Here is a 25,759-nt window from a genome sequence, read left to right as displayed (position 1 = left end):
CTTCGTTTTTCAAAACGTTCTCTACTGAAACTTAACACTAGATTTTCGGAGGAGAAATTTTAGTCTTAAAAATATACTTCATGGTATATTTTTCTATAAATATTAGCTTTAACAGATTTTATTATCTTTCAGATTCTAGATTGTCTAATCATGTTCACTAGAATTTGGTTTTATTTATTCCTCTAGCCTCATATTTATTACATATTACATATATAATTTTTCATATTCTATAAACATTTACTTTATTTCTTCTTCCTCATTTTACATATAAAAACTTGACTATTTGTAATTTTCTCATTAAAATTTTTAACACATCCATGTAATTATTAAATGTCTAGAAAAAGCAAAAAAGCCTGCATTTAATTATAAAGAAAGAAAATACTTCATATTGTATATACTTGAAACAATAAAATAATAATATCAAAACACCTTATTCAATGTTTGAGAAAGTTAAGTCCCACCCGACTTCCCAAGGTTTTTAAAATGTTTTAATGCTTTCCAGTTACAGAGTAAAACCAAGGGTTCTAGCTTTGTGACGCAAAAGTTCAAATCCTTATGGATTATCAAAAACATTAACCCGGTGTGAGAAAGGGAACTCTGCAGACCCTAGTCATCACGATGATGTGATCATTCACTAAAAGTAAAAGAATAAAGACAGTGATTTAAGGTGCCAAAATATGCACTACAGAACGAACGATCAGTCAAGACAGTCAAGACATTAAGAGTTTTTGGTTCTAAAACTGGCTTGGCATCTTAGCAGCAAAACAAGATCTAACAAAAAAACTCACTTTGCACTTCATGTTCCACAAACACTAACTATATTTTCTATTTACATTTACAATAGAGGCAAATTAGATTCGAAACATTTTCTGTAATGTCCCAAAAATCGAAAGGGCAAGGTCAAATGAGTATTTTTTAAATGGCATGAATTCTAAAATGACATAAGTTTAAACACACAGATCCTCAAAAAAGGCCACAAGGAAAATTCTGAGGGCCATTTCACACAGTCTTATAATTATTTGATGAAGTGTTTTACATCTAGAGAAGAGATAGATGAACTTGAGATTTCTACATGTACTTGTCATTGGAATATACACCGGTTTATGTGTGAGAACCTGTGGCTCTTCTTATTCCCCAGGGAAAGGATGCTTCTAACATTTCCATCTACTTTTCTTTATTTAAACTTCCTTGAGATTCTTTCTTTTATTTTAGACAGTCTCCCGCTGTCACCCAGGCTGTAGAGCAAGGGTTCGATCTCGGCTCACTGCAACTTCCATCTCCCAGGTTTAAGCGATTCTCCTGCCTCAGCCTCTCAAGTAGCTGGGACTACAAGTGCCCGCCACCATACCCATCTGATTTTTTTTTTGGTAGAGATGGGGTTTTGCCATGTTGGCCAGTATGGTAAAGAGTAGGAGCACTGGATACAGACAGAGCTGGGATGAATCCTGTTTATTTATATTTATTTATTTATTGCGATGGAGTCTCGCTCTGCCGCCCAGGCTGGAGTGCAGTGGCATGATCTCAACTCACTGCAACCTCCACCTCCCAGGTTCAAGCAATTCTCGTGCCTCAGCCTCCCGAGTAGGTGAGATTACAGGTGCCTGGCACCATTCCTGGCTAATTTTTGTATTTTTAGTAGAGACAGGGTTTCACCATGTTGGACCAGGCTGGTCTTGAACTCCTGACCTCTGGTGATCCACCCATTTCGACCTCCCAAAGTGCTAGGATTACAGATGTGAGCCACCGCATCCAGAGGTTTTTACTAGTGTTTTATTTTCTAGTTTCCTACGTAAATGCTTCATAAATTCAAATAACCCACTTACTCTTCTTCAGGCAAAGGCTGAAGACTGGGAACTTAATTCTTCACACTTAAAAAATGCATCTTCGGCCGGGCACGGTGGCTCAAGCCTGTAATCCCAGCACTTTGGGAGGCCGAGGCAGGTGGATCACGAGGTCAACAGATCAAGACCATCCTGTTCAACATGGTGAAACCCCGTCTCCACTAAAAATACAAAAAAAATTAGCTGGGCGTTGTGGCACACGCCTGTAATCCCAGCCACTCGGGAGGCTGAGGGAGGAGAATTGCCTGAACCCAGGAGGCGGAGGTAGCGGTGAGCCGAGATTGCGCCATTGCACTCCAGCCTGGGTAACGACAGCGAAACTCCATCTCAAAAAAAAAAAAAAAAAAATGCATCTCCATTTGCTTTTTTCAAAACAACTTTTAACTAACATGTTATTATCATCGTAGGGAGGTTTTGTAACAAAAAATGCAAGGCCACCATGAAGAGAACAGAGATAAAACAAAGAAAATCTGGATAGATTCTAGAACTAAATAATCACACATTGGTCACTTATTAACTAGTGCCTTCTTTTATAATTGTACATGGGTTAGAGTCACTTTTGCGGGTATGCCTTTCATGGTGAGTTGATCTCAAATTTCTTTGGGGGGAGAGCTCACTGGATATGGCTGTTTGTCAAGCTGCAAAGCGCACTCATATAGTTGAGATAAATAGAAGGGCCCAACGGCCCCACATCACAGCGGCTTTATACTGGCACAAGCCTACTTTCCAACCCAGTGACGTCAAATGGCTGCCTTAAAAGTCTGCAAATCAAGAGTTAAGCAGTTATAAACAGATTTAACAGATAAAACACTAGATCAGGCTCATGATCTCATCTGGCAATCCTGCATATATCCCATCTAAAAGTCCCAGCTGGGATCAGACTAATTGGGCCTCTTAACCACTCTCAGCAATAGGCTAAATGAAACTTAGAGAGAAAATTTCAAAACTGATAAGAAACATATTGATATAATGTCTGGTGGGGGCCAGGGGAGTTGAGACAGGCCATCTGGATGCTTATATTTGTAAAAAGTTTTGATTTGGTGGAAATAATTCACCTAGCTCACAAGCTGTACAAATATTAAGATCAAAAGTCTTAACTTGCACAGGCTGTCAGGAAAACCAGTGATACAGGAAACAGACTGTCTAACCAAGCCAAAATGTTTTCGTGTAGCCACTGCAGGTCTTGATTACCTTGGTATTCTTCCATACTCAACGGTTTGTACCAGTACTTCTGGCTAAGAAAATATAGTCATGGTACAAGTTTGCCTACAGAATATTTGCAAATGTTTTTGCTTGGTTTCCCTTTAACATTTTGGAAGTAAATAATACCATCTCACAAGTGAGAAACCTGATATAGGACTAACGAATTAATGATACCTAATTGTAAAGAACCTTGGTAGTTGGAAAGCTCAAACTATTTAATATAGCAAATTACCTATAAGGCTGTAATCATTGTGATATTTATAAATAAATATAGTGTTTATTTGAATGCCAACAATTTATGGAAATGAAAAGAGAGCTAAGTTTTCCTGATCTCATCAGCTGTTTTTTCAACATCTGACACTATCAAGTCCTTTCTCAGCATATCTTCATACAAATTATTAACTTTTCTAAAAATTCTCTTAACTGCAAATACTATTGAATAAAATTTTTTCAATGTCAAGAAATAATTTATGAATTTTTACTTTATACACACTTAGTTTTTCCATTTACTATTAAGGCTTCTTTGCAATGGAAGTCTGAGTGGCAGCCATTTTACCTCTTCTAAACAAAACTGCTTTTCAACTCTTTATTCCAAAATCTACTTAGACCTTGAGAAAACACCTTTCCTTCAAGTTTTGTCTTACTAAGTGAGGACTCTAAGGGTTGAGTTTTTCCCTGTTCTGTTATTTATTAACACGTAAAACAAACTGTTTAAGGGGATAACACAGTTCCATTAATTAGAACTGTCACCAGAGAAAAAGAAATGTTACTTGTCCCTGCTAAAAGAAACATTTTATGTCATGTGGAATTCCTAAAGAAATCATAACTAGTATTAAAATCAATCAAAAAACATTTAGCAAGAATTCATGATCTCTTCATATCTACTACTATGGTTATAATTTTATTTTATTTTTTTGTTTTTGAGATGGAGTTTCGCTCTTGTTACCCAGGCTGGAGTGCAATGGCACGATCTCGGCTCACCGCAACCTCCGCCTCCTGGGTTCAGGCAATTCTCCTGCCTCAGCCTCCTGAGTAGCTGGGATTACAGGCACGCACCACCATGCCCAGCTAATTTTTTGTATTTTTAGTAGAGATGGGGTTTCACCATGTTGACCAGGATGGTCTCGATCTCTTGACCTCGTGATCCACCCGCCTCGGCCTCCCAAAGTGCTGGGATTATAGGCGTGAGCCACCGCGCCTGGCTCTATAATTTTAAAAACAGGAACAAGTTTTAGAGATCATATGGAGAAAGTATACATTGCTGGTGAGAATGCAAAATGGTGCAACCACCTTGGAAAACAGTTACAAACCAAACTAAACAAAAAGCTAACACATGATCACCATATGACCCAGAAATTCTACTCCTAGGTATACACCAAAAGGAATTTAACAGATTCAGATACTTATCATCAATGTTCACTGCAGCATTATGCACAACAGCCAAAAGGTGGAAACAATTTTAAGTGTCTATCAACAAATGAATAAACAAAATGTACATATCCATACAATAAATTTTATTCAGATATAAAAAGGAATTCGGGCCGGGCATCGTGGCTCATGCCTGTAATCTCAGCACTTTGGGAGGCCAAGGTGGGTGGATCACCTGAGGTTAGGAGTTCAAGACCAGCCTGGCCAACATTGTGAAGCCCTGTCTTTAAAAAAAAAAAAAAAAAAAAAAGAAAGAAAGAAAGAAATTCAATTCTGGTAAATGCCACAGCGTGGATGAACCTCGAAAACATGCTGAGAAAGAGAAGCCAGAAGCAAAAGGACAAATATTTCATTATTTAAAATAGGCAAATTAACAGTGAAAGCAAGCAGATTAGAGACTACCAGGGGCTGGGGAAAGGGAGAATGGGGAGGTATTTCCTGCATATCAGCTATAGAGTTTCTGCTTTGGGTTGATTAAAAAGTTTGGAAATAGTGGTAATGATTGCACAAAATGGTGAATATAAATAATACCAAGAAAGTGTACATTTAAAAGTCATTAAAATGGGAAGACTTTAAATGTATTTTACCATAATTTTAAAAAATCGGCCAGCTGCAGTGGCTCGTGCCTGTAATCCCGGAACTTTGGGACGCCGAGGCAGGCAGATCACAAGGTCAAGAGATCAAGACCATCTTGGCCAACATGGTGAAACCCTGTCTCTATTTTTAATTAAAAAAAAAAATTAATGTAACATACGAAAAGCCATTGAATTGAGTATTTTAAATAACTGAATCATATGTAAATTTTATCTCAAGAGCTATCTGGAAAAAACAACACTGAACTTGGAGGTTCACTGATAACTGAAGATCACTTAGATTAATGAGTATAGTTTGAGAGTAAAGCAAATTACTACACTAGCCTAAGCAATGTTTAGTTAGGAAGGCATTTTGCAGTGATATACATAGACTTCTCCAGTTCTCACGTAACAAATTATAATACAGTCTAAGATAAAACCTAGCCCAATAACAACTATACAAAATCAGGGAAGGAAGGATAACAAATGAATGACACATATACTAAACAGTCCACACTTTTTAAAGTAATGACCAATTTCCAAACACCCAGTAAGACAAGAGAATGCCATAACAGGCATTATCTTGTTTCACTGTTGTCTTGTCTTACTGGGTTTGGAAATTGGTCATTACAGAGATCATGCATAGATTAGCAGAGATAATGCATAAGCCTGATGAATTGAAGGTTAACTACAAATCATTCTCCTTTATAAAAACAAGATTCCTACTAGACAACAATGACAAATTTGAGGTCCTCTCAGTTGCTGGGAATAGCTAGAGATGGTTTACTCCCATATCTGTTGGGGATCTTTACCCTTCAACATGCTCTGCTTCCTGTGTTCCTTTTAAAAATTTCCACAAATCAGAATTTTTCCTAAACCTAGCTAATTCCCTATATTAGCATATTTAATTTACTTTCCAAAATTATAAACAAGTCCTAAAAATAATTTGATACTTAAGACAGTCAGTGCCCCCTTCCTTTAGCTCAGAAATTCAAAACAGGTACAGAAATTACAAAGTGAGTGAAAGACAAAGAATAGGTCAGATATTTTGCTGTCAGGTTAAAGAATGAATGGGGTTTCTAATCATGTGATTAATGGGACCAAAGATAACCTGAAAAGAAGTCTGGGTTTGGCTTATTTTTTTGCCTAACTTCAGACTTTTTGCTATAGAAACAAAACATTCTGTATTTAAATTTAGAAGCTTTGAGAATTCCCCTATTAAAGTTCAGTGTTGGCCGGGCGCGGTGGCTCACGCCTATAATCCCAGAACTTTGGGAGGCTGAGGCGGGTGGATCACGAGGTCAAGAGATTGAGACCATCCTGGTCAACGAGGTGAAACCCCGTCTCTACTAAAAATACAAAAATTAGCTGGGCATGGTGGTGCGTGCCTGTAGTCCCAGCTACTCAGGAGGCTGAGGCAGGAGAATTGCTTGAAACCAGAAGGCAGAGGTTGCGGTGAGCCAAGATCGTGCCATTGCTCTCCAGTCTGGGTAACAACAGCAAAACTCCGTCTCTCCAAAAAAAAAAAAAAAAAGTTCAGTGTTACCACTTAATTCAATTTGAGCATGTTTTTCCATAAAGTTATCAAAATGACTGAAGCCCAATCCAAAAATGGGAAGAAAATATTCTAAAAATCAGTCATTTTGAGAAAGGGCTAATCATTAATACTAACAACTGAACCAGATAGCAAACAAGCCAGAAACAACAAAAAGAGAAGCTCCAAACATGGAGAAGTGGTTCATAATAGTGAACTATTCTAAACGGAGAAACTTACGGGATTCACGTGTATGTTTCTCAATAGTGGAATAAAACAAAACATTACAACATTGACTCTGTCCAAAGGAATATAAGAAAATGTTGTTAAGTGAACCCTGGACAGATGACATAAGAGGAGAAAATTTTGTCATGGGTACAAGTATCATGTTTTTAACTCATCAACTAGAAAAGATAACCCTGAAAAGAGCCTAATACGTTGGCCACAAAGAATACACCTATGAGCTTCATGATTAAATACACTACCTTGAATGAGTCTGCTCCACGGTCACATAGCAAACTTTATGGTGGCAATTTATCGTGGACAATGTGAATTAAACAGTCTGTCACTGCCACAAGGAAAAATGCAGCAACATCCCATGTACAAAGCAAGCAAAAAGATGTTGTATAAAATGGACAGGGATGAGATGCAGGAAGTTTACTGTTAGCTGCCTCCTCGTTGGAGCTCTAAACCTACACATGCTGACTCAATTACCCATCCTCTCTAGGTCTATTTCCCTAACTATAACATTAGGAAGATTTCTTTTTTTTTTTTCTTACTGTATTATAACATGTTTATTAAGGATGAACCCCTATCAGTACTCAACATTAATTAGGAAGATTTCTAATACCTCTACTACTTTACACAGAAAAGTTTAAAATGTCAAGAAAGGGATCAGCTATGAGCTCAGTAAACACCCTACACTCTTATGTAAGTTAGCCCTGGACAGCAGAAAGCCCAGGCTCATTACTCCACAAGTAAATATGAAGTTTTCTGTAGGCCCATAGAATAAGACACAATTAGACCTGTTTTATTTGGGATCCTTCCCAAGTTAATAACTCATGAGTAGCAAACAGTATTAATGATTACAGGAGAGGATACTGCTAAAGAAAGGCTCACTGCCAGTGAGAAATTAGAATGGAGAGCTGAGTGCAAGAAGAATAAACTAAAGTCAGACCTAAGGACCAGACAACAGTGATCTGTGACCAGCTGGCACAGGGGAAAACAGGGTTAAACACCGCTATCATTTTCTCATAGTAGGTTCATTACCTGCTATTTGTAGTAACCTTTGGGCACCAAGAAAAACTGAAATTATGTTCACTGTACTTTAGTTAGTATGGCAAGGAAACACAGTTTTTTGACCATTACCATTTAAATATTAAAAAACAACCTTCGGGCTGGGTGTGGTGGCTCAAGGTTGTAATCTAAACACTTTGGAAGGCCAAGGCAGGAGAATCGCTTTAGTCCAGGAGCTTGAGACCAGGCCGGGCAACCTGCCTTTATTTTTTAACAAACAAACAAACCAACAAACTCCTTAAGTTATCTTACAAAAAAACAAAACAAAACAAAAATGCAACCTACCACCTAAGGGAATGCTGCCTTGTCAGATGAGAGGTCACAATAAAAGCCTATTGCTCGGAAAATGAGTCAGTGACATCTCTATACACACATGAGAACTACAGTAAAGCAGTGAGAGCCACGTCTGTGATGCTTCAACTGCTTGTTACTTCCTTAGTAAGAACAATGAAAAGAACATGGTGAAAACTTCATCTAACATAACTTTAAAGGACCCAGAATATTTCTGCATTTAGAAGGTGTCCACCTAGTTAAAATAAAGTTTCAATTTCTGCTAAATTGAAACTGTGGTTCTATTTTCAAGTTTAAAGTGTCATTATACTGGGAAAATTCAGGTTTTATGTATTTAATGCAGAATCAAAACATTCCATTATATACCGGGGTTCAGTGTATACCATTGGTGTTCAATAAATAACTGGTTTCTGCTTTGTTCTACAGGAGAGGAACAGAGTGAGTAGGCAGCTATTCTGACCAGCCAAATCCAGAAAAATTCTGGACTGTGGAATTCCTGGAATCCTAAGGTGTTCCTATGTGTTTTATATGAAAACAACAACAACAATTAAGCAGCTTCTTCCCAGAGTGTACACATTTTTGTTCCAAAGTCTAAAATCTTTCAATGTTGTGTATCAATGACACTATTATACAAAGTAAACAGACTCATATAAAGACTTTTCCTTGGACCTCCAAGTCATTACCTATATCAGGTATTTCCAACACCCCTCTACATGGTCTGCTCAAAGGAGCAGCTAGCCAGTAGGGTACCTTAAGGTAACACAGCAACACAAAGACCAAACACAAGTTCCCAGAAGCCTCCAAAATGGTACCTGTATTGCAACCAGTCAAGTGGTTGCTTGCCTTTTAGGAAGCATCCTTAACACTCTTAGTGCTTTAATCAGCCCTTGCTCATAGCCACTTAGGCCAACTGCCTAGAGCATGATGGAGCCAGACCTCACAGAGACTCAGCACATGAGGATTCATCCTCAGCATCTGAAACTACATTCTGCTTCCTTTCACCTTCTCTAAGCTTAATTCCCTTAAGTTGTTTAATTTTCCAACATACGAAAGAAGAAACTTATTTACCAAAACAATACTGGCAAAAGTCTCAAAACACACAGCAAACAACATATCTACAAACCAAATACAGGTATATCTACTTAATTACAAATGACTGTAATTTATTCTAACACACATGCCTTTTGGGAAAGCCTTATAAGTAAATTTTTAATCAACCAGAATAAAGGCTATGACCAGTTTTTTGTTTGTTTGTTTGTTTGTTTGTTTGTTTGTTTTAAGCTGTATATCTAAAAGGAAAGCCTCATGAAATAAGAAAAGCCAGGATTTCGGCCGGGCGTGGTGGCTCACGCCTGTAATCCCAACACTTTGGGAGGTGGGCAGATCACAAGGTCAAGAGATCAAGACCAACCTGGCCAACATGGTGAAACCCCATCTCTACTAAAAATACAAAAAAATTAACAGGGTGCGGTGGCGCGCACCTGTAGTCCCAGCTACTTGGAAGGCTGAGGCAGGAGAATTGCTTGAACCAGGGAGGCGGAAGTAGCAGTGAGCTGAGGTGGTGCCACTGAACTCCAGCCTGGTGCCTGGTGATGGAGTGAGAATCTGTCTCAAAAAAAAAAGCCAGGATTTCTATCTGTTCTGGGCGTAGCCATTTAGAGTACAATGACAACCAAGCCAATCTCTCAATGATCTCCTCTGGAAAAAACAAAGCAGCACTACACACCACCATGGGATAGGATGGGGCTGGATTAAAATAAGACCCACATCATCAGATGTCAGGTACTTTGAGCATATCTGATCACAATTCTTGGAAAAAGCTCTTTAGAGGGCTAAATTGATGAATCCCTCTCTCTTAGATTGAGCAGTCATATTCTTTCCACTTGAATTCCCGTCCAAAGAGATTCCACTACTTCCCATCACCTCATATGGAAACCCCCTACAATTACATCATTAATACTTACATTCAAAGCATTCTTTGCAGCTTCTGCTTCTGAGCGACTGTCAAAACTGACAAAACCTACGGGCTGAGGAAAAAAGAGAAATATGAAGAAAAAAAAAATCAGACGATATCTATTTTTCTGGGTTAAGGGTGCTATCAAACTGAAAAGCTAAGACAAAGAAATGATCACAGGCAATGGGTAGAAATAAGAAAGCGAAATACCGAAGAATCATGACTCAGTGGCTTAGCCAAATTTCTAACATGAATCAAAGGGATGGTGAGGGTGGTTCTTCAAGGGCACAGCTGGGGATTTAGAGAATCATAAAAAAAATCTAGAAGTGGTTGAAAGGTGAACAGCAGTGAAGAAGGGAATAGAGGAAAACTTGGGTCGGAGAGGCTCTACTTTCCTAAATCAAATTCACTGTACCTCAGTTTCTTCATCTTTTAAAATGGAAAGAGAACCGAATCACCTTTTGGTACACTGTAAGTGCAAGGAATACAATGATACAATGATAAAACCCCTGGACTCTCACTGCATGACCAAAATGACAAAGTGAACATTCCTATCTCAAATCCCAAGGGATGCCTTAAAAATCTTGTGCTTAATTACGCTGTTCTGAGTAAATACAGGAAGGCCATAACCCCTTTGGCCTCCACACATCTATCAATCCAGAAGGGTGTGCCTCCAAGATCATTCTTTTGATGAAACAGAGAGATAGAACAGTGACTGGAGGAGAGGTGTGTATGCCAAGTGTTTAACTTAAAAAAAAAAAAAAAAAAAAAAAAAAAGAATATAGCTACGATCTCTAAGAAACTTGTAGGAAACTGTCAGAATCACTGACTACCACTTCCATTTTGTACCTTCTCTGTTCCATTCTAGACTTGGGACTCTGCCTTACTTTAGTGGTTTGACAGACAGCATGATCCTTCACTATCTGACATGATGTTAAACAAACTGTAAAAGTTTAACATCATAAAAAGAAATGAGAAAGACTTGGGAATAAAAGTGAATTTAGATAATAAGCCATTATTTTCACTGATTCACCAAATCAATCTCAATAAACTACTGTGTTTATCTTGCTCTGGGACAGTCCCTGAAATTCCAGCTGAAGACTACAGAATTATGAAACATTTTCCTGTGCTAATTCCTAATACATCTCACTCACTCTTAATGTTAAAGACCAGAAAAAAAAAAACAAAACTCAAATTCTAATGTGAATAAAAAAAGAATATCAAGCCCCAGCAACATTCCTGAAGAAAGTAAAAAAGTGATCTTTATATGCCAGTTTGAAATTCTTACCTGTTTAGATGTGAGCTTTATAAGAGAACCCTCATAGCCCTGAAAATAAAGAAAAACCAAATTTAGCCAAAAAAGTAACTGTTAATACCATCTTGTTCATGTAAAAATAAATTCTTTATTGATTACCTAACTTGTCTTACAAATGTCTCCCAAGTTATCTGGGAAAGCAAATTACACACATGCATGTGCATGTGCGCATACACACACACACACCTGTTTGCATTGTTGGGGCCTTTAAAAAAATCAGTCTATGGATTTATATGTGTGTGTTTCTCCTTTTTTTTTTCCCCCATGAAATTATATAATGGTAGAAAAATTAGTTTCTGTGATAACAGTAATCTTTTTGTTTTCTTGGTCTAGATAAGAGTAAGGGTTTTACAGAACTAGGCAAGGAAAGAAGGTAAAACAGAAAGGTCAGAGCATGTGTTGATTTGGTCATATCTGCTGTAAGATAACAACAATTAAACATTAAAAATATAGTTGGTAAAACTCCCTGACCAAATTTTCAAAACTGTCAGAAAAGGTTAAGCAGACAATGATGTTGAATTTTGTTGAGTTATTCTGCTTACTTACTGAAGGAAACAGTTTTCATGTTGCTATTCTGATTGAAACATGCAAAAATACTTTTGGGTTTTTATTCCAGTTCTGCTCTAGGAAGACAGAAACACTCCCTCCCTTTCACTCCTTCTCTTCACTCCTCCCAGCTCTTCAGGATAACAAAATGTGCCTATTTCTGAAAATAATCAATAGCTGGTGGCTTGCATTAATGGATGACACGGGAAAAACACACCACTTGACATGATTGACCACTACACATATCAGTGCAGAGACAGATCTGCAGACTAGGGTCAGTCTCCAGGGACTTTAATTAAGAGGGCTGTCAGGAATGTACTAGGGTCCTGACTTTATCGTCAGGGTTTCTGGGCAGGATGTTGAGATTGATTCATCCTTATATCTTCACAGCACAGAACTATGTTACCAATTAGCTACTATAAACATTTCACCTCAATGGCCTTGGGCTCTTATGGCCAGAGAGGTCATGATTCACAGTTCTGCCTCTTTCTTTCTTCAAGGTGCTCTCTTCTGAAAAAAAAAAACTGGAGGTTTAAGCACCATGAAGGTCTCGAAGGACAAATGGATATTTCACTCAAGTAAAACACCACTGGTAGGGATATACTGTGTTCTCAAGTCACAAACAGAGATGCAGTGTAACATAATAGTTCAGAACAGGGACGGCAGAGTCAGACTACCTGGTCTTTAATCTTGACTCTGTCATTTTTTATGTGTATAAACTTGAGCACAATTTATTCAATTGCTCCAAATTTCATTTTCCTCATTTGAAAAAATGAAACCCACCCACTTGAAAGAATTGTGACAATACTTTAACGAGGTAATTCACATAAGGGGCTTGCTGGCTGAATGTTTTTCTCTCTATACACCCCAAAATATAACAGTATTTTATACACTAAAAGTATCAATTCACTTTAAAAGTCTGCATTCTATAAAAAGGATAAAAAAGTTGTCCCTTTTATAAAAGTAAAACCCTGAAGAAGAAACTGAGGAAATTCTACAAAAGGTGGCACACTCTCCACAACACCTTCTCTTCGTTTCCTACTTCCTCCCTCCTGACCTGGCGCCGAACCTGTTTCCCTGTGCCATCGTCATTATTGTTGCATTAAAGGGATGGCTGTCAGGTGGAGTTATGTCCATTATGACATGGTGCCCTCTTGCCACATAAGCTACACTACTTTATCTTGGTTTTAATTGGCTGCCCCTGCAACCGTCCTTCCTCCTCTCCAACACAAGAGTTTTTAGTTGTCATATCCTATTCCCTTTCCCTAAGAAGCTGGATCCTCTCCCTCAACCTGTAAGGCCTCTATTGCTGGGGACCTGCTTCAATGAGGATATCTTTAACCAGAAAGCAAGATAGCCTATCACCTAATCATAAGTACTATCCCTGCCAGGCACTGCTGCTAACACATCCACACTGACCAACTCAGACTTCCTGAACACAGGTCCTGAACTTATTATCCTTTCCAGGGCCCCAGTTCAGTCAATTCCAGCTTTCTTCTATCCTCCAAAGGCCAACCTTCAAAAGGTTTCCTCTTGCCAGCATGATTATTTCAGTTTAGTTTCTACTATGTCCTTGGTGTCTAATCTCCTATGAAGTTTTCAGTCCCAGCAACAATAAATATCTATCAAGTGATCTTATTTCCAAAGGAACGACAGGTAACTGCATTAAGTATTTCAATAAATACCAGGAAATATTACCCTCACTTCATAACTAGGTATCCTTTAAAATTTTGTTTTCCTTCGCTTGAAACTTAGGGACACTTTTGCCATGGAAAAAAATAATGGTGGTTAGGTTCTTAACCCAGTTCATAAAAACCTATTCCAAAGAACAGTATCAACAGTAGTATTTCAACTAATAAGGTAGGAACTTCACTTACATCATTGCCATCTGAAATATAAATATGTAATTTATAATTTTTTGGTGATCTATTCTAAGGGCACTCCCAATTAGAGGACAAACAGGAAGGACACTAAGGCTGCTCTACATGGAATACAGATAGACAGTCAGATGCATGTCCACATCAGCAAGAACACAGACTTTTCTAGATTGCCTGTTGGAGGTCCAGAGGTACTTTCAGTCTATTATCCTAAGTGAGGCTGTATATTAGAACTCAGTTGTTTAATCTCCTTTACTCGTTAACCTTTGAAAAACATCACTATATGAAGTGCTTTCTCAAATATTTCATTTCTTGCTCCAAAAAGCCCCCAGGAAGCACACAGAATTTTGTCTCATTTTATGATTTCTGAAAAATAAAAAAGGTACCTTAAATGGTCTGAAAAGCAGATAGAGCTCCCGAGGTTTGATATCCAGAGGAAGACCACTGACAAATAGGGTCCGGACCTGGAAAAATAAATTTAAGACGTGATCAAGGGTGTGGACGCTCCAGAGAGTTAACTTTCACCTGAAATCTCAAAAACATATTACTCCAAATATTCTACAACTCATACTAAATTCATGCTCTTTCCATGATACAATGAATATTTTACTGTGAAGATGCCACTAAGCCAACTCATTTTTTTTCCTTTTCAAATTTTAGAAGAGATGCAGCCTTCTGTGTAATCTTAAGGTGCATTCCCTAAGCCAACTCTTGAATATTTCTATTATGAATTATTCAGAATGAATTACATCTAGCTGATTTAAATTTACAAACTAACTTTCCCCAACTAGCCACTGCACAGTTCTAAAAATGTGGAGGATGAGGAGGTTCCACACAATTTAAATATTACTTTAAGAAAGAAAATAACAGGAGCACAGTAAACCTGCCACTCCTCTGCCATAACTATATGGACAATATAATATGCTTCAAAAATAATATAAAAACAATTTATTTCCTCCTGCTTGTCTTGTTGCTGCTTTCCTCATTGGCATTAATTACAATTAATAAATGTGCAAGTACATGCCAAGCACGGTAGCTCATGCCCGTAATCCCAGCACTTTGGGAGGCCGAGGCAGGTAGATCACAAGGTCAGGAGAGACCATCCTACGTAACATGGTGAAACCCCATCACTACAAAAAATACAAGAAGTTAGCCGGACATGGTGGCATGCACTTGTAGTCCTGCTACTTGGGAGGCTGAGGCAGGAGAATCGCTTGAACCGGGACGGGGAGGTTGCAGTGAGCTGAGATGTCGCCACTGCACTCTAGCCTGGGCAACAGAGCGAGATTCCATCTCAAAAAAAAAAAAAAAAACAACAACAACAACAAAAAAACCCAAGGTATCAGTTAAGCCCAATGCACCTAAATAATAACCAAAATGCATTAACTCTTCACCTGTTCAGTTCCATAACAGTAGGGCCAACCTCACTCACTATTGCTTCCATTGTGGTCTTTTAAGTTCCAGGGTACCTGTGCAGGATGTGCAGGTTTGTTACATAGATAAACGCATGCCATGGTGCTGTGCTGCACAGATCTACCTATCACTTAGGTATCAAGCCCAGCATCCATTAGCTATTCTTCCTGATGCTCTTCCTCCCCTCAAGCCCCACACAGGCCCATGTGTGTTGTTCTCCATCATCTGTCCCTGTGTTCTCAACCTTCAGCTCCTACTTGTAAGTGAGAACATGCAGTGTTTGGGTTTCTGTTCCTGTGTTAAGTTTGCTGAGGACAGGACTTGGAGCTCCATCCATGTCCCTGCAAAAGACATGATCTCATTCCTTTTTGTGGCTGCATAGTATTCCATGGTATATATGCACCACATTTTCTTTATCCAGTCCATCACTGATGGGCATTTGGGTTGATTCTCTACTATTGTGAATAGTCCTGCAATGAACATACACATGCATGTATCTTTATAACAGAATAATTAATATTCCTTTGGGTATATATCCAGTAATGAGAATGCTGGGTCAAATCTGGTACTTCTGCTTCCAGATCTTTGAGGATTGCAAAACTATCTTCCACCTACTGTGTTTAAGGCACCAACAACAAACAGGCCTACCATGTACAAGGTACCTGGCTAGGTGCCACTAATAAAAGTCATTCAAGCCACATATGTAAATACATAAAGTGCAGAGTGTAGGGTACACACTATGGGCTTACTTGTCCACTAAAATACAGAACACAGGGGACACACCAGAGAAAGCATCCAAAAAAGAATCTAAAGGATACGCAGCATTTTACCAGATAGAGCCATAGGATGAGGTGGGATACATAACAATCACAGGCAGAGAAAAGCATTAACCAAGGCAGTGAAGTAGGGGAAAAACCAGTAAATTCTCTGGGAAGGGCAAGCCAAAACTAAACAAGAAGCTTAGGGTCAAATCACACAAAACATCAAAAGTCAGTGGCTCAGGAATTTGATCTTGATTCAACAGGCAAGGAGTAGCTACTGAATTATCACATTTTCTACTTCTCTTTTTCTCTACTCATAGGGATGCAACACGATTGAAAATTCAATTCTCAATTGTTAACCATGTATATACATGACTTTTCCTCAGTGAAAAATGGAAAGAACATCAGATAGATAGATAGGGAGACAGACACAAACTGGTATAGATGATAGACAGACAAACATAGATAGATAGATAGATAGATAGATAGATAGATAGATAGATAGATAGATAGACAGGCAGAGACAGACAGACAGACAGAAAGACAGGCATGCTACCATGTCCAGCTAATGTTTTGTAAAAATGGGGTTTCAACATGTTGCCCAAGCTGATCTCAAACTCCTGAGCTCAAGAGATCCTCCCATCTCCGCCTCCCACAGTGCTGGGATGATGTGCATAAGCCACCTCACTCAGCCTTATTTTTTACATTCCTAACATTTTTCCTTGTTTCTTGTTATACAGAATTACGAATCACCAAGCAAGTCCTTTTTATTGACCCAGCACAGTACACAGTAAAATGTCATTCCATTTGCATTTAACTGTGTTTGATAAACACTAAAATGATGTAAACAGCCCCAGAATTCTAAATGCCTTATTTTATGATCTGTTTATAAACAGCTTTGAGATTATTTCTAGATAATAAACTACGCATCTTGAAATTGTAAGATTTGATGTTTTAACATATGTATAACCTAAGAAACATCGCATCCAAGACAATCTATTACCTCTAAAAGTTGATTCATGCACCTTTAATCCTTCCTCCCACCCTATCCCACCATTCTCCACCGCCAGGCAATCACTGCTCTGATCGGTCTCTTTATACGCATACGTATGATTTAAAAATTTATACAAAGGGAACCACAGAGTATGTACCCTTTTCACCTGGCTTCTTTACCTTAGCATGAAGTGAAATTTACTTTGAGATTCATCCATGTTGTTGAATGTATCAACAGTTTATTCCTTGTTATTACTGAGAAGTATTCTGTAGTGTGGATACACCACAGTTTATTCATTCACATGCTGAAGGACATTTTGGGCTATTCTAGTTTTTGGCTTTTATAGACAAAATGGCAATGAACATTCATGTAGAAATCTTTGAATGAATGTGTACTTTCTTTTTGGATAAATACTTATAAGTGGAATGCCTACATATGAAAGGTATGTGCTTAACTTTTTTAAAAAAACCATCCATGAATTCCTTATGGTTCAGAACATGAGAAACAGTCTGTGTGCACTTAAAACAAATGTGTATTCTGCTTGCGCTATGTGGAATGATCTATAGATATCAATTAGAGCCTGGAGTCGTGGCTCACACTTGTAATTCCAGCACTTTGGGAGGCCGAGGTGGGCGATCACCTGAGGTGAGGAGTTTGAGACCATTCTGGAGAAGATGGTGAAACGCCATCTCTACTAAAAATAAAATTAAAAAAAAAATTAGCCAGGCATGGCGGCGCATGCCTATAGTCCCAGCTACTCAGGAGGCTGAGGCAGGAGAATCGCTTTAACTCAGGAGAGAGGCGGAGGTTACAATGAGCTGAGATTGCACCATTGCATTCTAGCCTGAAGACAGAGCGAGACTTGGTCTCTAAATAAATAAATAAATAAACAAACAAAATTAGGTCAGGTTTGTTGTTCAAGTTTTCTGTATCTTTTACATGCCCACTTCCACTACCCCCAACTTTGTACCAGGTAAACAGACTTCCTGGGAGTCTTTACGAGGTTGTCTGAGGCAGAACTGCTGACAACTGCCAAAGACACAAATTGTGAGGAAATCCTGCTAATCCAGTGTACCCTTCCTGTCACCCACAACTCTCCTCTCATAGGCCAGAAAGTGAACACCATCTGTTCCACTTGGCTGTTTTCATCAGGACAACCTGAGCAAAGATAGAATACCAACTCCCATTCATTCAGATTTTGTTGAGTGCCTGTTTTATCTCTGACACTGTGCCAGGTGCTAACTTAACTGGATTACAGAGATTTCCACAAAAATGATACGATAAGCAGAACCTATGGTTTAAGTATCAGAGTGCCATTTATCTAGCGGTGCATCTTACCATGTGATAAATATGAATTAGAATTTGAGGCGCTAACCTAGAAAATAAACTATTATTTATAATACTGTTATAGAGAAAAAGGCTTCACAAATGTCAATTTGCCAACAAAGGTTATTCTAAATCTAGGGATTATCAAGAAAGGGTTATTTAATATAAACTAAGGTTCACCTGTATTACAATGAAATATTACACAGCCAATAAAAATGATGTTCAAGGAAAAAGTATAGACTTCCACTTTGTTCTATAAAGTAGCCAACATATTTACAGAGAGAAAAAATTCATCTTGTAGTACGTGTACTCAAATGTTTATATTGTTTAGCCATCAATGGTATAGTAACTGATTTTAATGGTTTTTCTTACCTTATTGCGTTTTCTAAAATAAATATCCATTAAATACTGTACGTTTATTTGGTTGAGAATTACCTCAATTTATTACCTCCCTTTCTTTAAGGGACTAGAAACAAAGTCAATATTTGTACCAATATATATTATAAAGTTTATGGAGGAAATTCTTTCTTATGTAAATATTCCATAATGTAAAGGGATTCTTGGTGTTTCAAAGAAAACTGTTATACATGGGGGGAAAAAAAAACCAAGTTCCTGTCAGGCCTAAGTTTGCCACTCACTCATAGAAGCCAAGAGGCTCAAAGCAACTGTTTTGTTCATCAGATTGGATGCAGATCAGATGTTTGGCATTTTATTTAAAGATGGACACAACTTAAGTTTCCTAGAATCTCATGAAGACCACTATTGTTTCAGAAATCTACCAGAATATCTCATCTCACTCACTGAGATATTCTTTCCTCTAGTAGAACAGACAGACTGACAAGGGGGAAATAATTTTTGAATACTTACATTATGTATTTGATTCCAACTAGAGGTCACTTAAATCCAAGAGCATAATGCACTTGGAATTCTTAGCGACCTCCTCAGACTAGGAAAGTTATCAAGCAAGTTAAAAAAAAAAAAATCATGAATAATGAATGGAAAAATAGCTTCCTAAATATCAAATTCATGCTTTTCTATGGTGAATGGGATCTAGAGTCACAGAATTTTATTTTATTTTGAGATGGAATCTCACTCTGTCGCCCAGGCTGGAGTATAATGGCACAATCTTGGCTTACTACGACCTCTGTCTCCCGGGTTCAAGCCATTCTCCTGCCTCAACCTCCAGAGTAGCTGGGATTACAGGCATCCACCACCACGCTCGGCTAATTTTTGTATTTTCAGTAGAGATGGGGTTTCACCATGTTGGCCAGGCACGTCTCGAATTTCTGACTGCAGGTGATCTGACTGCGTCAGCCTCTCAAAGTGCTGGGATTACAGGTGTGAGCCACCACACCCAGCCTAGAATCACAGAAATATTTTAAAACATTTTAGCTTCCTTACTCTTATTACCATTATATTTTTCATCTGAGCCACTAAATGGCACTTCAGAGTTCTGGCTTTGCTAAGCCTCCTGAATTGATAAAGACATGACTCCTGCCTGCAGCGAGCTTACTGTCAGTGAAATCAACTGGATATGTAATGGCTGCCTGTGATACCAGAAAGCTTCGCTCACTCACAAAGTAACTTAAAAACCCCAAAGAGTGAAATATAATCATAAGCAGCATATAAATCTATGATGAAATACTCATTGAAAAAAACTGTTCCCCCAAAACAACAAACGAATTACTGAGCCAATGAACTTTGCAGCACCTCAAAGCTTTATCCAGGACAGGCCTTAGTTTACCAGCAATGTCTACAGACACAGGTGTGCCTGGCACTGTGCCTTTAGCAACCACATATGTTTACTTTATGGAAACATATTTCTTAGACAAGTACACAACATGGTGAAACATTTCTTAGATAAGTATACAATATGCCTCATAGAAGTTCAAGAGATGAAGCTGCCGACAGCTTTGTCTCAAAGGGACTCAAAAAGATTTGTAGATGTACCTTCGACTTCCTTTTTACCCCAGCAGAACTGAAACAATAAACGCTAGTAAAATTCATCCTGTGCTGGGCAGAAGTGCAAGAGTGTTCTTGGCTTAGCCATTATCCAGCATTCCTGAAGACGCTCCAGTTAGATTTTGGATAAACTGGCCACGTGTTCTTAAACGGCATTGCCAGCTCCCACTAGGAAAGGCAAGACACATTTTATTGACTGGCTTCTCATTTAATAAACTCTGACTCAGTAAGTAAAGTAACCTGTGTCAGTCTTGAGCTTCCCTGGATAGAAAGGCCAAAAGCAAGCCTTGAAATGGCCCTCTCTTTAATAAAGAGCATATCTAATCTGGTTGGTAATCTAGGCATAAAAATAAAAAGCAATAGAAAAATGCTTGACTTCAGTATACAACAGAGAATTATCACACACACTTTTCAACTAGCAGCCACATCTGGTAAACCATAGTGTCCAAAGACTATGGGGGTTTTCTGTGCATGTTGTAGTTGTCGACAAAAGTTTTAAGGTCATCTATCTAGCAGCTCTGGGCTGGCCTCTTGAGGTTCCTCTTAAATTAATGGAACTGGGAAGGATGATTATCTTCTAATGACTCAGAAATGACTGGGTATAGTTAATTATTTGAAACATTCTGAGTAAATCCATGGTGTTAATGGCTATATTCATTCATCTCTCTCTCTCTGCTAGCTTTCTCTTAATCTACGCCTATCCTTATAGATACAAAACCCTCCACCCAAAACAGCTTTTAAACGTGCTCTATGCTTGAATCATTTTTTTGGAGAAACTATGATTTGAAACACACAGTGGATTCAAAGATGAAAGCCTTCTATGTGCGTTTTAGAGTTTGAAGGCTGTTTTTTTGTAGTGTATAACACAGTCCTAGGCACAGAGTGTACGTTCTATAAATATCTCTTGACTGATTTAGAAATCTATGTAAATCAAGGATTCACAATCATGTATCCATGGAGATATAAGTATTTGCTTGTAAACAGTTCAACTGATGACATGGCAAACAAAATGAGATGAAATTTTCCAGTCACAATTGTTATCAAGAGAGCTACCACAACATCAACTGACAAACACCCATATGTGGCAAAAAGGCAGGACAGATTAGTATTATAAGAGAAAAAATTTATAAGAGGGAAAAGGGGAGTAGGATAAAAACCAATCTTCATCAAGGGAGAAAAATGAAAGACACAGGCTGAAATGGAGACAGACCTAAAAAGAGAATGAGCAAAAAGAAAAAAATTCAGGACTATATAGACCAGAATAGTGATCAATATATGGTTACTAGGAAAATTATTCACATTTTAACTTATGATAATTAAAACATATTTACATATACATATGTCCAATTTCAACAAATGCAAATTCCTAATTAAATACATTCTGGCATTTAAATGACAAGCATAAACCACTACTTTAAAAATGAGAATATATCCAAGCCCAAATGCATTTCCTTCGTTTGAAAATACAAACCCAGCCTGTCCACTTCTGTCCTTATCCTTAGGAATGTTCTTTCTCATTTTCTGCCTACCCTTGATCCACAGGAATAAGCTTGATCTGGCAAAAATACATTCATGTAACTTGCTTCACATTTCAATTCCAATCAAAAGTCAGTAGTTCTTTACTTCTGAAAAAATATCTAACAATAACGAAAACAGGGAACCAGTGACTAAGGTTGCCCTAGGAACAGAACCATCCTAGTTTCAGTCAAAGGGGTATTCTTGCTTTGTGACTGCTCTACTAAGACAAGAACAGAGGGATCTCTCCCATTCCAAGATCTATGGCAGTGCCATCCCTCTTCTGACAGACCATGGAATATAAACTTGGGTTTCAGAAACTGAGGAGTTAAAGCCTCCACATACCCATGCAGCATAAACAGCATAGAGCTGGGCTGTTTTGAGACCAGCTTGTAAATTTTACACACTGGTTAAACTCTTACTCTTTTTAAATAATCTATAAGTTCTTTGTTTACATTGTAACCACGGACTAAAACAGCAAGTTGCAAGACTGAACCCTGCTGAGGACTGCTGGTCATCTCATTTCCAAAGAAGGCTTTGTTGGCTTGGTATGAGTTCCCATTCAGGTCCTGCCCCATGAAAATGGATTACTGCAACCATTAAAATGGTCTGCCAGGCATTTAATTCTGATCACAGCTCAGGAGAAATGAACTGGCTTTGGTCAAGCTCCAGTTTCTAGTTGGCAATGACTTCGAGAAAAGCAGGTGGTCAAGTTCTTTTGTCCTGACAATGGTCACCTATTGGACTTAAAAGACTTGTTCCTTTTCCATGCCCTGGGAAGGCATGTTTTGGTTCAGGAGGTCACGTCGTTACAGACATCAAGTATTGACTAACAACAGGATTTAAAAAAGAGTCACTGGCTGGGCGTAGTGGCTCATGCCTGTAAGCCACCACAGCTAGCCTATTTTAGTATTAATCATTACTCTTTCCTTTCTAAAAGAAAAAGCTGGCTGGGCTCAGTGGCTCACGCCTGTAATCCCAGCACTTTGGGAGGTCAAGGTGGGCTGATCACCTGAGGTCAGGAGTTCCAGATCAGCTTGGCCAACGTGATGAAACCCCATCTCTATTAAAAATACAAAAATTAGCTGGGCATGGTGGCAGGCACCTGTAATCCCAGCTACGGGAGGCTGAGGCAGGAGAATTGCTTGAACCCGGGAGGCAGAGGTTGCAGTGAAGCGAGATTGCACCACTGCACTCCAGCCTGGGTGACCAGAGTGAAACTCCATCTCAAAAAAAAAAGAAAGAAAGAAAAGAAAAAGGCATTCTTATATTAACAATTACCCACAGTGTATGACTCTCTAATTTTGAGGGATCCACTAGTGTTTCCTGTAAGTGACAGTTAATTGGCTGACACAATCTTAGAATAACCAAATTCATACCCTGATTTAGGGCCTATGGAAACCAGGGTCCCTCTACCAAGGTGATCACAAAGTTTTCCGTAGGATGATGGGAAGAAGGAAGACTAATGGGAGCACAGGTGGGAGAGAAAGGAAGAATGATGTTCCATAATTCATAAAGTCAGGACCTGAGGACTGCTCAGACATGATCCGGGAATAAGGACAGCAAGTTAGCACTGGGTATACCACACCACTATGTTCAATCTTTGAGGAATCTGTCCCAGCCCCAATCCAATGCTAACTTCTAATCAGAAAGTTTTATAAACTAACTTTGATTGGTCTTTTTCTTTCTTTTTTGGGACAGTCTCGCTCTGTCACCCAGGCTAAAGTACAGTGGTATAATCCTGGGTCACTGCAACCTCCACCTCCTGGGTTCAAGCAATTCTCCTACCTCTGCCTCCTGAGTAGCTGGGATTACAGGTGCCCACCATCATGCCTGGCTAATTTTTAAATTTTTAGTAGAGACTGCGTTTTACCACGTTGGCCAGGCTGGTCTCAAACTCCTGACCTCAGGTGATCCACCTGCCTCGGCCTCCCAAAATGTTGGGAATATAGGCGTGAGCCACTGTACCCAGCCTGATAGGCCAACCCAGGCAATTCCTCATGTCTGCCACATATCTAAAAGGAAAAGAGAAAAAGTGAGAATGTCTAGGGTTTTAAGCTGCCAAAGTATAGGCAAGAGAAGTCCCTATACATGTGAACACTTAATCTCATTAGGAAATTCCCTCAGTGCTGTCAGACACAGAGGGAGGGAGGTATATCTGATGTAAATCAAGAAGGTAAGGTTTGAATTAGACTAGTCAGGAAACTAGATATATGTTTATATATATGACAGAACCTCAAGATTAGGAAATTTCACTGACTGCTGTCAAACATGAAACATGGCTGTCAAATCCTCAGTGTTCAACAAGAAGTTCCTTACAAAGGCAGGATGCTTCATCCCTTAACTCTGGTCCTGTTCTTACTCTGTAGTTCTAATTTTCAAGTGGTTTGCTCTATTTCAACCCTGGTCAGCCTATGAAATGTTACTTTTCATACAATTACATGGCATACACTGCTAAAACATGGTTTCAAAATGCATACCTTAGTCCAGTGTATTATGAACATAAAGTTGCCCTTTTTTTTTTTTTGAGACAGAGTCTTGCCCTGTCACCAGGCACGCAATTTTGGCTCACTGCAACCTCCACCTCCCATGTTCAAGTGATTCTCCTGCCTCGGCCTCCCAAGTAGCTGGGACTATAGGTGGGCACCACCACACCCAGCTAATTTTTGTATTTTTCAGTAGAGATAGGGTTTCACCATGTTACCCAAGGATGGTCTTGATCTCTTGACCTCCTGATCCGCCCACTTCGGCCTCCCAAAGTGCTGGGATTACAGGCATGAGCCACTGCGCCAGCCATAAAGTTGCATTTTAATACCCTAAGGTGCACTTGCCCTTACGATTTTAATTCTAAGTATCCTTAAGTTTAATGTCAAAATGATCACCACAATACAGACTTAGGTTAAAACTACCCAGACGGCCAGGCGCGGTGGCTCACGCCTATAATCCCAGCACTTTGGGAGGCCGAGGCGGGTGGATCACGAGGTCAAGAGATCGAGACCATCCTGGTCAAGAAGGTGAAACCCCACCTCAACTAAAAATACAAAAATTAGCTGGGCATGGTGGTGCGTGTGCCTGCAGTCCCAGCTACTTGGGAGGCTGAGGCAGGAGAATTGCTTGAAACCAGAAGGCAGAGGTTGCGGTGAGCCGAGATTGTGCCATTGCACTCCATTCTGGGTGACAACAGCGAAACTCCGTCTCAAAAAAAAAAAAAAAAACTAACCCAGAAAACACAGTTTTTCATGGTTATTAAAGTGCCAGGAAAAGAAAATTAGACACTGGTGGCTTACAGTTCCAACACTGCCCAGGATGCTCAAATATTTATTGCTTTTGACATTAGCAGTAGACAAACTGCATCTGAGGAACTTCATCCCATTGCCAACTTCAGTTTATAATGCATTCTTAAAACTATGCACCATGCTTCTAACAACTAGAGAAAGTGTGTGAGAACTGCAAAACTAGAAAGCGGGGGTCAACGGAGGTTTATTTCCCAATATTTAGTTATCAGAAACTACCCAACATATATTTAAAATTCTAGTTCTTCCCCATATGATGGTGAGCATCCCAGTACTTGGCAAGAGGTGATCAGTATCTATAAACTAAATGAATGAATGTAAAAATTGAGTCAAAAGTACTAAACCAGATATAAAATAGAGGGCCATGTCATTCATGAATATCCAGATATGAATGGGTAAATAGGAAGAAATAAAATCATAATTCTTTTTTTTTTTTTTTTTTTTTAAAGAAACAGGGGTCTTTCTCTGTCACTCAGGATGGAATGCACTGGTGCAATCACAGCTCACTGCAGCCTCAACCACCCTGGCTCAAAAAGATTCTTCTGCCTAAGCCTGCCAAGTAGCTGAGACAACAGGCATTCACAGCAGGCCTGGCTAATTTTTTTGTTTTTTGGATTTATAGAAAAAAGGTCTCACTA

The 25,759-nt window shown here is 38.9% G+C and overlaps 1 protein-coding gene across 11 annotated transcripts in view; it reads right to left on the bottom strand.

The window, feature by feature from the left end:
* Positions 1-25,759, bottom strand: part of RBPMS (RNA binding protein, mRNA processing factor) — a 190,834-nt gene that overhangs the window by 87,169 nt on the left and 77,906 nt on the right. For all 11 annotated transcript variants that reach the window (XR_008475925.2, XR_013525601.1, XR_013525602.1 and 8 more), the window contains exons 2-4: positions 14,244-14,321; positions 11,408-11,446; positions 10,130-10,192 (exon numbers count right to left, since the gene is read on the bottom strand). Coding sequence is in view for 6 of the 11 variants with exons in the window: in XM_035270236.3 (XP_035126127.1) it covers positions 10,130-10,192; positions 11,408-11,446; positions 14,244-14,321 (180 nt within the window). In the remaining 5 variants the exon portion in view is untranslated. The remainder of the gene's footprint in view (positions 1-10,129; positions 10,193-11,407; positions 11,447-14,243; positions 14,322-25,759) is intronic.

Source organism: Callithrix jacchus, chromosome 13, assembly GCF_049354715.1.
Source record: "Callithrix jacchus isolate 240 chromosome 13, calJac240_pri, whole genome shotgun sequence".
NCBI lineage: Eukaryota > Metazoa > Chordata > Mammalia > Primates > Cebidae > Callithrix > Callithrix jacchus.
The sequence above is the reverse complement of the archived record's forward strand: the minus strand, read 5'-3'. Positions and strand labels throughout refer to the sequence as shown.